The following is a 12,872-nucleotide window of genomic DNA, read 5'->3' on the forward strand; positions in this document are numbered from 1 at the left end:
CATGCATAATATGAGGACTGACAGGAGCCAATTAAAGAACATGTGGAAGGAGTGAATTTAATCTTTTATGTGTATAGCCTTTTGTGTACTATCTAATAAGAGTGAATGACTTTTTGAAGAAACAGGCCCTCAATAACTTTTAAGTAAAATAGCATAATCTTTGACTTAATAAAAAATTTCAGCCATGCTACATTGAGATTTTTTTCTTCCCTTCACCTAACATAAATGTAGTATAAAGAACACTTGAGTTGGTTAAAAATATTCTGGATAGTTTTAATAATTTTTATACAATTTAATAAATTGTACATATACTTTTCCAATTCTCCACTAGACAGAGGTTTGTCACCTAACAGAATTTAAGGATTATTAAGAGAAAACAATATATTTTATGTTCAAATTATGTTAAACTTTGCTCCTAGAATTTATCATCTCTAAGAAGAGAAGGAAATAATGATAACTTTATGGTGGAAACAGCTTTAATTTATTTATTTTTACTAGCTTTTTCTTCTAAAATGATCATAATTCTTTCAAGTTTATCCCATGGGGTTGAACATTTTTATTCTCAGCTTTCTCATAATCTTTCCCTTCTGCTAAACTCCTTATTTTTCATTTTTTTTGTAATTATCATCCAGGGAACTTGCCTCTTCATAAGACATATTCTTACTATGATTATCATAGTGTATTGATAGTAAAGATGTTACATATTTATAGAGTTTACCGCATTCTTAAGTTTAAACCATTTTTTCCTGTTCTTCTCCTAGCATTAATGTTAAATAGGAAATTTTATTTCATTAGTAGTAGAGAAATCAAGTTGAGAGGAAATAATCTAGCAGTAAGTATTTCTCATTCAGAGCTGAAATTGAATTACATCTTAACACTGAGAAAGAGAGCTGAAGAAGTTGTGGTGTATAATTGTGATGGAATATCACTATGCTATAAGAAATGATGAACACAACAATCATAGAAAAAACATGAAAAGACTTACATGAAATAATCAAATATGAAATTAACAGAATGAAGAGAATATTGTAGATAGTGACAACAATACTGTTCCCAGAGCAACTAAGTCATTTTAACTATTATAGATTTGTATACACAGTTTTCCTCTTTGGATGCCACAAGAAAAATTCAAAATCCATATAGAAAAAATAATTGTCTTATGATTTCAGATTGGGATAGGAAATCCCAATTATTTTTGAGTAAGATAATGCAGGTGGCTCTTGTGAGAAACAAAGTTGTTTTTTTTTTGGTTTTTTTTTTTAATCATCTTTAAAGAAGCACATTGCAAAAGACTTTTTATTCCTGGTAGCATTTGGGCTAAATCCAGATTCTTATTCTAAGCTCTCTTTTACAACCTATACTTGGGTATCATGATTATATTGTTGAGGTATTTATTTTGATATAGAATTTAAGTTTTTCTTTATAGGGATCTGCAGTTGTAGTTACTACTACTAATGATAATGGAAAACAATATAATGATGGTATGTGGCATCAGGTGATAGCTACGAGGCATCAGGCTTTGGGACAGATAACTGTTGATGGCCAGTTCATAGGTGAGTACTCTACAAAACATTTTTTCACTAGTGCTATTGATATAGTGTTGCTACAGTTTATTATTTCTGTTTTCCTTTTTTTCTACCCTTACTCCCTGTAAGGTTGTTTGTTCCTTCTATATTTTTGTAATATGTTTGGAAACATGCACTTAAGAGTCCATTATCCCATTTGTGCAAAACTTCATCGACATACTAAACATTCAGCTATTCTGAAACTACATTTAAAATCCCATAATGCTAATATGGTGCCATGAACTCTATTCAACAAACTTACTTAGATAAAAGTTACTTCCTGTAACTTTGTATATATTTTGAAGTCAGGGTCTTTCTGTCAGTGTCTAGAACAATTTCATTCTCACACTAGGCACTTCATATGATATTTGAGAAATAGAATTAAGATTGGTAATTATTCATCTGATACTTTGGTGATAGAAATGCTTGTTTCTTCTTATAAAAGGCTCTTCTTCTGCAACTAGTGGCAGTACTGTTATTGGTGAAAACACAGGAGTCTTTGTGGGAGGATTGCCATGGGGTTATACTAACTTCAGGAAAGATCTCGGTGAGTAGTAGAGATTGAGATTATTTGTAGGCACAGAAATTGAGAACAGAGTCCATTTAAATTATTTCTGTTTTTGAAGATTAAATAATAATGTCATATATTTTAAAAGCATATTTTGTATCCATTCAGTAGTGACTTCTTAGATCACTGACAATTGGGCATCGTTTTAGTATCTACTTATTTAAACTATATTCTAAAAATTGATGTTGAAAAAAAAGAGAAAAAAAGGATATTTTAATGATTTTTTTTTTCACAGAGGATGTGATCTGGACCTATAATCAGTATAGTAAACGCCTGAGAAGAATACTTTTTTCAATGATATAAAATCAAATTATTTTAACTTGTTGTTCAGTTGTTTTAGTCATGTCTAGTTTGTCATGACCTCATTTTAGGGGTTTTCTTGGCAAAAATTGAACTTGTTTACCATTTACTTTTCCAGATCATTTTATAGTTGAGGAAACAAACATGGTTTAAATGCCTGGTCCAGGGTTATCTAGCTAATAAGTGCCTCAGGTCCCATTTGAACTCTGAAAAATGAGTCTTCTGGACTTCAGGCCCAGACTATCCATTGTGACATTTAGCTGTCCCTGTCTTAACTTTATAGTATTATAAAGGGACTCTGAGAAGTTAAATTACTTATCTCTGTAAGAGTTTGAACCTAAGTTTACCTGATTCTAAGAATAGAATATATTATGTATGTATAATATATATAAGCGTGTAACCGCAAAGTCTCCCCTGACAAGAGAAATTAAATGATCAGTTAAATGATGGATAGATTGTATGATAACTCCTAAAAACAAAAGAAAGAAAGAAAAAGAATCATATCATCATTTGTTTGATTAGGCCATGATGATCAATGAAGAGACAAAACATTCTAGAATTGATTGAATGAATTTATTTCAAAAGCTTTATTCTGGGTAACTTCAATATATTTAAAAAAAATCTTTTCTGTTGAGAGAACAGTGCTCTTGTTTAAATTTTGTAGAAATGAGGTTATAGAGACTTTGAGCCCTACCTCTTGTTTAGCCAACTGCTGATTTGACAATCATCTACTTTGTCTCAATCCAATGAAAAGAAGGCATATTTTTAGGAGAGGAGGGTTTTGGTAGGCCACAGCAGGGCCACTCTTATCACTCTAGCTACTTTCAATATTGATGTATTTCACAATCAGCAATACACATTGCTACTTAAAATTCTAAAATAAATCCAGTTTGTTGTGTATGATATATTCATCTGATCTATTTAGAGATATATCAAAGTTAGGCAGTTTGGAAAAAAAAATGAGTATTGATTATATTGCAAAATAATCCATTGCTTACAAATTTCATTGTTTTAAAGCAGTTTTTTATTTTAAAAAATGTTCTTAGTGTTTGTATGTCAATTTTTACAGAAATAATCCAGAAAGGTTTTGTTGGATGTCTCAGAAATGTGTTTTTTAAGAAGAGCCATACATTCATCTGATCTATTTAGAGATATATCAAAGTTAGGCAGTTTGGAAAAAAAATGAGTATTGATTATATTGCAAAATAATCCATTGCTTACAAATTTCATTGTTTTAAAGCAGTTGTTAATTTAAAAAAATTGCTCTTAGTGTTTGATTGTCAATTTTTACAGAAATAATCCAGAAAGGTTTTGTTGGATGCCTCAGAGATGTATTTTTTAAGAAGAGTCACAATCCTTTCGAGGTCTGGGAACCTCTGGCATGGCAGAATGCTGAAGAACAGATGAATGTGTATAGCAGCTGGGAGGGTTGCCCTGCTGTACTAACTGAGGGTGTACAATTCCTTGGAACAGGTAATGTCCTAAGGGACAATGCAGTAAATGCTTTATAGATATGCTCCTAAATTTATACCTCTGACTCAACACTTATCTAATTAATTTCAGCCACTTTAATTCTATATCATGACAGATAATACTAAGCATAGGAAACATGGTGGCAGAGCCTGGATTCCTGCTGTAAAACATAAAATTTATAAATATATATATTTGTCTTCTAAGAGTCCCAATGCAGGCAAAAAAAACCCTGATATTTCCCAGCATAAATAGTTTTTTTTTCCCCTTTAGAAAATCCATTTGCAAATTGTATTTTCCTATAGAAATAATGCTTTGAATAGTAATTAAATTCCTAGGCTAGACCACAAAAGCTTATCTAGCTTCTAGTGTCACTAAAATATACAGTTATTAGTATTATTTTAGGTACATTGTAGATTAAAGAGGTTTATGTTTAAGCCTGGGAACCTTATCAAACCTTGGATAGGAAGGGTAAGAGGAACATTTTTTAAAGAATATGTATAACAATAATACCACACTATGGTACTGGTAAAACATCTTATTTTCCTTTCATATTTTATTACTTCCATGATCTGTAGGGAAGTTTGGGAAAGGATAGTCACACTTCAAGAAGAGAAAAAGGGAATGTGGTAAATGAAGCAATTTTTCTCACTCTGGATAGAACTCACTCTCTTCCTGGATTTTCCCAAGTTGCCTATTTTTGTGTGGGAAAAGTTATTTGAATTTATGGCTTTCACAACAAACTATATAATAGCATAAAACATTAATTAGTCAGTTATTTATTAACTAAAGACACTGGTTCATTTCTAGCTATTAAAATGATCTATGTTTAAAAAGTTAAAAAGAATTAATGGACATGGCCCTTGTCATGATTTAGGAGTAAACTTAAGAGGCAGATTCTTGAGACCTATGTCTTATGTTCTTCCTGCTTTTTAAAATTCAATTACAAAGGGTATTATTCTATTCATTTGCTTTTTTTCAAAAGTGTGCTATTTACTCAACAATAATTATTCCTGAAGTCATGTTAGTCAATAGTTCACAAGCATTTATTAAGCATCTACTTGGTGCTAAACATTATTAAAATAGGAGCAAAAGAAAAAGAAAAAAAAAACTCTCAAGTTGTTCATAGTCTAATGAAGGAAACAACTTACACACTGTTATATTATTTCCTATTTTTCTAAAATATAAATTCTCTTATTTTTTTAAAAGGATTCCTGGAACTCTATCCATACATATTTCCTGGAGGAATGGATTTTGAAATTACCTTTAAGTTCAGAACTGACCAAATGAATGGATTACTTTTATTTGTATACAATAAGGATGGACCAGATTTTCTTGCTGTATGTTAATCTTGAGAATATTTATTTTAAAATGCTTTTGTTAATATTATCAACCTTACCTTGTGATTTAAGAGAGGAGTAATATAGGAAGGTGAATGATAATATTGTAATCACTTGAGCAGTTTTCTTCCAAGAAAATTGGAATTTCCTCAATTTCAGATAATTGAAACTGTGGTTAGCTATTATTACACAAAGAATTGATCATGGATCTGTTTACATTTTAGATCTATGAAAATTCTTTGAAAATTAATAAAAAATAAACAAAGCTTTGTTGAAAAGGAGTTGAGGAAATTCCAATTTTTACATCAGAATAAGAAATTAAAATATTTTCTTATTTCCTAATCTATGCTAAAGGTAGTCTTACTTGGCTTTGGATATATATTGAAATTTTCTTCTTTAAAAAGTATAGGGACAGTTAGATGGCACAATGGATAGAGTACTGGCCTTGGAGTAAGGAGTACCTGAGTTTTAATCTGGTAGCCTCAGACACAACACATACTAACTGTGTGGCCCTGAGCAAGTCACTTAACCCCAATTGCCTCTTAAAAAAAAAGTATATTCAGGCTATAATAGGCTATGATATTAGATGTCCAAAAATGGGGGTAGAAAACCCCTATAATATATAGTTGTTATAGAACTAAAAGAAACTGATGGAAAACTAAGATTTAGAAATCTGATATATATTGTTAATATATAACAAAATACATATGTAATACAAGAATTCAGTCCTTTATATGTTTTCCCCAAATACTTATTGATGATTATCTGTGTATGTGGCATTATACAAGAAAACAAAGAAAATGCCAAATAGAGATCATGTTCTCTGCTCCCAAATAACTTTTTCTCCTATATACCATCAATAATTTTTAACTGTCTTTTGCCAAGTTTTAGGAAGAATACAGAAAAGCTTTTCCCATAGGAAGCTAATATTTTTCATTTGAAACAATTCTTTCTTAAATTTTAGTCTCCAATTTGTCTACTATCAAAGTAAGAGAATGGTAAACTATACCATTATGACAAAATTGAGAGAAAAAAATGTATGGAGACCTTCCTTTATCACAAAATACTGTTAAAGTGAGTTCATATTAGAAAATGTTACATTAATCTAAAAATATACAAAGAAGCAATTATGTTAGTTAGATATTTGAAATAACAAAACTGAAATATAGAATCTAAGTATATCTTATCAAGTTGAAATTGAGTTTGCTATAGTAAAAAACAAACTTAATCAAGCTTGACATTTCATTTTGTTATTATCTTATCATATTCTTTCCCAAAATTAAATTGATATATGAAGTACTATTTTCTCATTTTCTAAAAACTCCAATAGAAATAGAGCCATAGTTTGAACTATCCTTTTTTCTTCAGTCACTTATGTTAGACTTTAATCTTATAATTGTTGCCAAAAAAATTGAGTAAAATAGAAATACTTTGTTTTATTCTATATTATACTTTGCTTAATCATTAGTGATATGAATTTGTTTGACTTATTGTTATTCTTGATGTCAATTATAAGCTGGCAAGGAACTTTATTATATGCCATTGTAGTCATCCATAGGATAAATGTGAGCATTTTTATGGAGTGCTTTGAGTGGAATTTCTTGTTCTTTCAGAGAAATTGACCTTTTGCTCCCTTCTGTGCTGACATCCTCCAGTCTTTTTATATACCTATTTTCTTTTTTAATTTGAAATACAGACAGAGTTGAAGAGCGGAATTCTGAGCTTCCTGTTAAAAACCCGTATTACTTTTACACAAGTGGATCTATGGTTGGGACTCTCCTATTGTGATGGAAAGTGGAATAAAGTAACCGTGAAAAAGGCAGGCTCAGTAATATCAGCACATGTGAATGAACTGATGAAGCATGTGTCAGAATCCAGTGCCCAGCCACTGATGGTAAATTCCCCGGTCTATGTCGGAGGAATACCACAAGACTTGCAGGATGCTTATGAAGAACTAAGTTTAGAACAAGGTAAAAGCCACCTTGGGAAATTCAAGAATAGATATGGGTTGAGTTTGGTCATTCCATAAGATTGGTCTTCCTGCTGAATTTGTGGTAGGTCAGTGTCCTATCATGGCTGTAGTCTAAAAACACATTTGATACTAAAAGAAATCTGACTCAAAAAGAATTCTAAAGTACTCTCTTAAAGGTTTGGTCCTGCTGTTTGAAAATAGTATTAGTTCACCTATCTGTTCCCATGTACAAAGAACATTGAATATCTTTCACACATATGTATAGCATTCATTACATATATTTTGCATATTTTTTTGTACATGTTCCCCTTATGTTTTCTACATATATTCTTTTTGGATGTGTAATTAACTTACATTTTGTAACTAGAAATAGATTATTTTCCACAAAATAGCCATAAATTCATAAATTTGTCCTGTTTACATTTCTTTTCTCAAGACTGATATTTATCTGTTATTATCAAGCCCTTTTGGTTTGATCAGAAAATACAAGCAAATGAAGTTGTTAGCTGACTCCTGAATTTTTGAAATTCAAATATACTTGAGAAGTGCAAATATATTATGAAAGCATGAATAAAAAACTCCTTCACTTTTAAAAGTTGCTGTAAAAATAGAAGTAAGGACCCACTTAGTGAATTTGCTTATTCTACTTTTCTCCTAATATTAGTCTGAGTTTATTATTTAACTGTGAAAGGTATTAGAACTACAGGACACAGCAAAACACAGCAAAAGATGAGTAAATGAAAACAATGGAAAATTTCCTCTAAATAAAAAATTAAAATATGTTATGAATAGTTAAAATTCTATTAAGAAGTCTTTGTCTATTTAGGGATTACATGATGATTGATATATTTTTAAGTAAAGTGACCATATATGAAAAGATCAAACCAGCCTTTTTTTAAGGGTATCATAAAGAGTAAATGAATAAGTGACACATAGTGCAGTAATAATACTTGAGTAAGTTAGCTAAAAATATTACATTCTTCTACATGGTTCTCCAAGTTTTAAAATTCCTGATGTTGGAATAAAATGTGAAAACTTATTTTTAGATCAAAAATATCTTTTAATCTAGAAATATGGAGACATGGAAATTAATTTGTGGATGGAGTTTGTTCTGTGTTCTCAAAACTCATGTGTATGTAAGCTCCATTAAAACACTGGATGAGGAAAAAATAAAATTTGCATTTCAATCTTTTATGTACTATTTAGAAAGATGCTGTTTAGAAAGATGTAGAATAGGATAGATAAGCGTGACATAATTAAACCTGAAACATAAAAGGAAGCAAAATTTTTTTTATGTACCTACTATGTGTCAGACACTGCTATATATTTTAAAAATATTATGTAATTAGCATTTTCACTCCTGTTTTTGTCCACTTGCAATTTTGATTTCCTTCTCAGGTTATTTTTACCTTATTTCTAAGTTCGATTTTCTTGTGCAGCAAAATAACTGTATGGATATGCATACATATATCGTGTTTAACATATACTTTAACATATTTAACATGTATTGGTCTACCTGCCATCTAGAGAAGGGGGTTGGGGGAAGGAGGGGAAAAGTTGGAACAGAAGGTTTTGCAAGGATCAGTGCTGAGAAATTACCCATGCATATATCTTGTAAATAAAAAGCCATAATAAAAAATTAAAAAAGAAAATTATCTATGCATATATTTTGAAAATAAGAGGCCTTAATCAAAAAAAGATATTATGTAATTTTATCCTCACAAAAGCCATGGAAGCTTGGTGCTATTATTATCCCCATTCTATAGTTGAGAAATTAACTGATTTGCCAAGGACCACAGTGCTAGAAAATATCAGAGACTGAATTTGAATTCAGTTATGCCTGATTCCAAGTTCAGTGCTCTAAACATTGTGATACCTTACTGTTTCTGTGATAGAGAAAAACCCTCAACTATATCTATCATGCCATTAAATGTTCAACTTCATGATTGACTGAAGAAAAAGGGAAAAAGAGAGATGTTTCCAGACATTTAAAAGGGATACTGTGTGTGTATGTGTGTCTAGATAGATGGATATAAAGATGATATTTAGATATGTAGGTATCTGTAAAGTATGTAGATACCTTTTGATCTATATATGGGTAATTAATGCCTATAACTTTCTATTATTTAATATTTAAATATAACAATACTATACATGGTATATAGCACTATGTAATATAATAACATGGCATAGATATGAATGTTTCATTTATCTATCATCTTTCTCTTTCTGTCTCTATTTCTTTCTCCCCTTGTTTACTATGATTCTCTGTAATTAAGAATAACAATTTTAATACTTAAAACTTTTTTTTTAGGTCCTCCTTTATCCTCCCCCCACAGAATAAAGTAGGTGAATATTCTGTGGCTCTATTAGTGTGGCTGCCTTCTAAGAATAAGATTAGGAACAGTGATTGTACTTGTGTGACTTCATTAATATAAAAGACTTGGATGAGGAAATTCCCTTTTCAAATGCAGCTCAACATATCCATTGCCTCTTAATTTTAGGGAGATGGCTGCCTAGAGCACTAAGAAGTGAAGACTTTTTTTCCAGTCACATAGCCAGTATGTACCAGGTGGAATTTGAATTCAAGAATCTACCTTGTTGCCTTCTTAGCCAATTAACTTTTTTGTTTGAAATCATATTGTGGTATTTATCATCCTTTTATATGTGTTATTCCACGATGCTCTATAATTCTTTGTTCTTCTTTTCCTCTCTATCCTTATTTTCTGGAATGAGTCACAGAAACATTATAATGAGGAAAGGACTTTCCTGAGATCTCTGTCAGAATTGTGTATAGCAAAATCAGCCCTTTATTGTAGTAATTTTGTGAGTAACTTCTAGTTTCACACTAAGTGAGGATGCTTCAAGTTGTGCTGTCCTGGGCAGTCACAAAACTAGCATCTATGCCATCGTGTGTGTGTGTGTGTGTGTGTGTGTGTGTGTGTGTGCGTGTGTGTCTGTGTGTATTTTTAGAGCTTACTTTACATTCTGAGAATTGCTACAAAGTGAAAATAGTGCCATTTGTAACTGCTAGAATATAATTCTATACCTACAAATTCACCCATGGATCTTCTTTTCCCTTCTATTTTTATGTTACTTGTAACACTAATATGTTTGGCTTTTCTACCATTTTTATTTTTGCTGATACAGAAATTGTGACAGAGGTGAAATAATTCACCCAAGTGTTAGCAAATCTGTGCTAGAATAAGGATTCAAATTGTTTGCTTCCAGACTTCCAAGCTAATGATTTTCCTTTGAGCTACCCTGAACTGAATTTGAGTCTTTATATTTTGGTTTATATTTTTCAGGTTAGTGTATCAATATTGATCAGTCTGGCCTAAAGAAATAGAATTAGAGAGAGACACAAGAAAACAGAGCACATAAACTTAGTGTGTTAGGAGACCTACATACTTTTGAGATGGCATAAATGCTGAATAAAACAATTTGGTCTCTGTCACAATTAACTTTTATTTTAATGTTAACCATTGCTTTATTTGCTCTTGCTTCTTTTAGCAGATATGGTTAATTTGGAAGTGGTTAATCATCTGTTTCTAACCTTTCAAACTTCAGAGTGGTTTGTTAAAAGATGGGGAGTTAGATACCCCAACCCACTTGTGCTTGCACTTCTTAGTTACAATTCAGTATTTCTTCCCAAGCAGAATAATGTCAAACCTCATTGAGCTGATGTCTGTTTACTCAAAATAGCATGTAATTCAAAGCAACTGCTATTCCCTGGCTGACTAGATGCCCTATGGTTCTTTAACAAAAATATTGAATAATCTAAACTCATCTCATATAAATTCTGTTAAAACTTAATATGATTTTTCTATATTAAGTTTATTTTGAAATCTATTCTATAAAATATGCATTCTTAAGAAAAAATTCCTGATAAGTTTAAATTGTAATCCTTGGTATACATCTCTAAATGAAAGATTCCCATTCAATTTAGGGGTCATTTTGTTAGTCCAAGAATATGAGACCAAACATGCATACATGCTTCATTGAAAAGAAGAGGATACAGTGGCTCTTTTTCAGGATAATTATTTATGTGATGTTAAAGTCTGTGCTTCCAAAACACTTAATAAGCAACTTTTATACTGATTAATTCTGGGGTATTAATTGTGGACCTTTCCTCTTTCCTTGCATGGAGTGCTCAAAGTGTCTTTTTTTTTTTTTTAAGGAAGAGTGTTTTAAGAATAATTGAATGAGATAAATTATCCTTTTGGGGCATTTAACAAATATAGTATCTGAAACATAGGATTTTATTTGCATCTTTATTCCAGAAAGTCAATATTTAGGTGCCTAAGTAGTTGAAGAGAATCTGGGGCAAGGTACAAGTAAGTTAATTTTCTGCCCCCCCTAAGGTCACATTTAGTTAAATTTGATTTCACAAGGAGTTAAAGTGTGTATGTACAGAAAATGCTGGGGTGGGGCTGCAGAACAGTTACTCAAAAGGCATTTATTAAGCTCAAGCTTTGTGACTGCTGTTTGTGAGAGAAGAAAAGGATAAAGCCTTATAGAGTGAAGATGTATAGTAATCAGTGTCTATTCCTTCAGTACAACAGAACTGTGACCTTTTTTAGCCTGATAAAATCAGGAGGTGGAGGGAACAAATTTCTCCAACACGTCTTAAAAGTTAATATTTACATCTTAGAGTTCTTCTTGTCATAGAACATGTAGTGCTGTGGACAACAAAAATGATTGTTAATTAATGATTCAAGCTCTTTATGTGATACTAATCCCTTACTATTTGCTAGGTTTCAGTGGTTGCATGAAGGATGTTAAATTTACACGAGGTGCTGTCGTTAACTTGGCATCTGTGTCCAGCGGTGCTGTCAGAGTCAATCTGGATGGATGCCTATCAACTGCCAGGGCTGTTAACTGCAGGGGAAATGACTCCATCCTGGTTTACCGGGGGAAAGAGCTGAGTGTTTATGAGAGTGGTCTACAGCCATTTACAGGTAACATGTTGGTTCCTTAAATTAGATGCTACATATCTGCTCCTTTCCTCCTCCTCTCCCTCACCCCCAGTCAAGTCTATATGAATAGCTTCTTAACTTGTTATTTATTATTTTCCCTTAAGAATATCTGTACAGAGTAGTGGCTTCAAATGAAGGAGGATCAGCAGGCAGTGTTTGGAGTCGGGGGCGCACAAAAGGAACAGGTAAATTCACTTTTCCAATGTGTGTTCCTTTATTTCCTTGTGTGTTTATTTTATAAATTTAAGTTCAAGTATGTTCATGTTGGGATTACACATAATGGGCAAGTAAAGGCCAAAGATAAATCCTTTTATGTTAAATAAAGATAGGGACTTGATTTATGATTATCTTGGATAAGGAAACCACCAGATAAGCAAATTCTCTCTTCCAAAGCAAGTTAACACCATTTTATACAACTTATAAATCTAGTATCGCCCAGAAATACAGAGGACACCCAATTGTATGGCTGTAAGGGATATGTAAGGGATGTAAGAGAATGAGTGTGTAGTTGTTAATCTTTAAGCTTTAACTAGTTTTAGGAACATTCCACCAGATGTCATTACTTGGCTTTTCCAAAACATTCATTTGGGGAGCAAGGTGGGGGAGGGTGGAGGGAGAAAGGTTGCAAGAAGAAATTATTGGCCTAAATGAGAAAGGTTAACCATGGAAAATATGGTT

At 31.7% G+C, this 12,872-nt stretch overlaps 1 protein-coding gene across 1 annotated transcript in view; it reads left to right on the plus strand.

The window, feature by feature from the left end:
- Window positions 1–12,872, plus strand: part of USH2A (usherin) — a 998,601-nt gene that overhangs the window by 378,774 nt on the left and 606,955 nt on the right. The window contains exons 22-28 of the mRNA XM_051996749.1: window positions 1,427–1,553; window positions 2,011–2,112; window positions 3,727–3,906; window positions 5,113–5,243; window positions 6,940–7,213; window positions 11,973–12,176; window positions 12,299–12,379. Of these exons, the coding sequence (XP_051852709.1) occupies window positions 1,427–1,553; window positions 2,011–2,112; window positions 3,727–3,906; window positions 5,113–5,243; window positions 6,940–7,213; window positions 11,973–12,176; window positions 12,299–12,379 (1,099 nt within the window). The remainder of the gene's footprint in view (window positions 1–1,426; window positions 1,554–2,010; window positions 2,113–3,726; window positions 3,907–5,112; window positions 5,244–6,939; window positions 7,214–11,972; window positions 12,177–12,298; window positions 12,380–12,872) is intronic.

The sequence above is a fragment of the Antechinus flavipes genome, chromosome 4 (genome assembly GCF_016432865.1).
Source record: "Antechinus flavipes isolate AdamAnt ecotype Samford, QLD, Australia chromosome 4, AdamAnt_v2, whole genome shotgun sequence".
In the NCBI taxonomy this organism is placed as follows: Eukaryota; Metazoa; Chordata; class Mammalia; order Dasyuromorphia; family Dasyuridae; genus Antechinus; species Antechinus flavipes.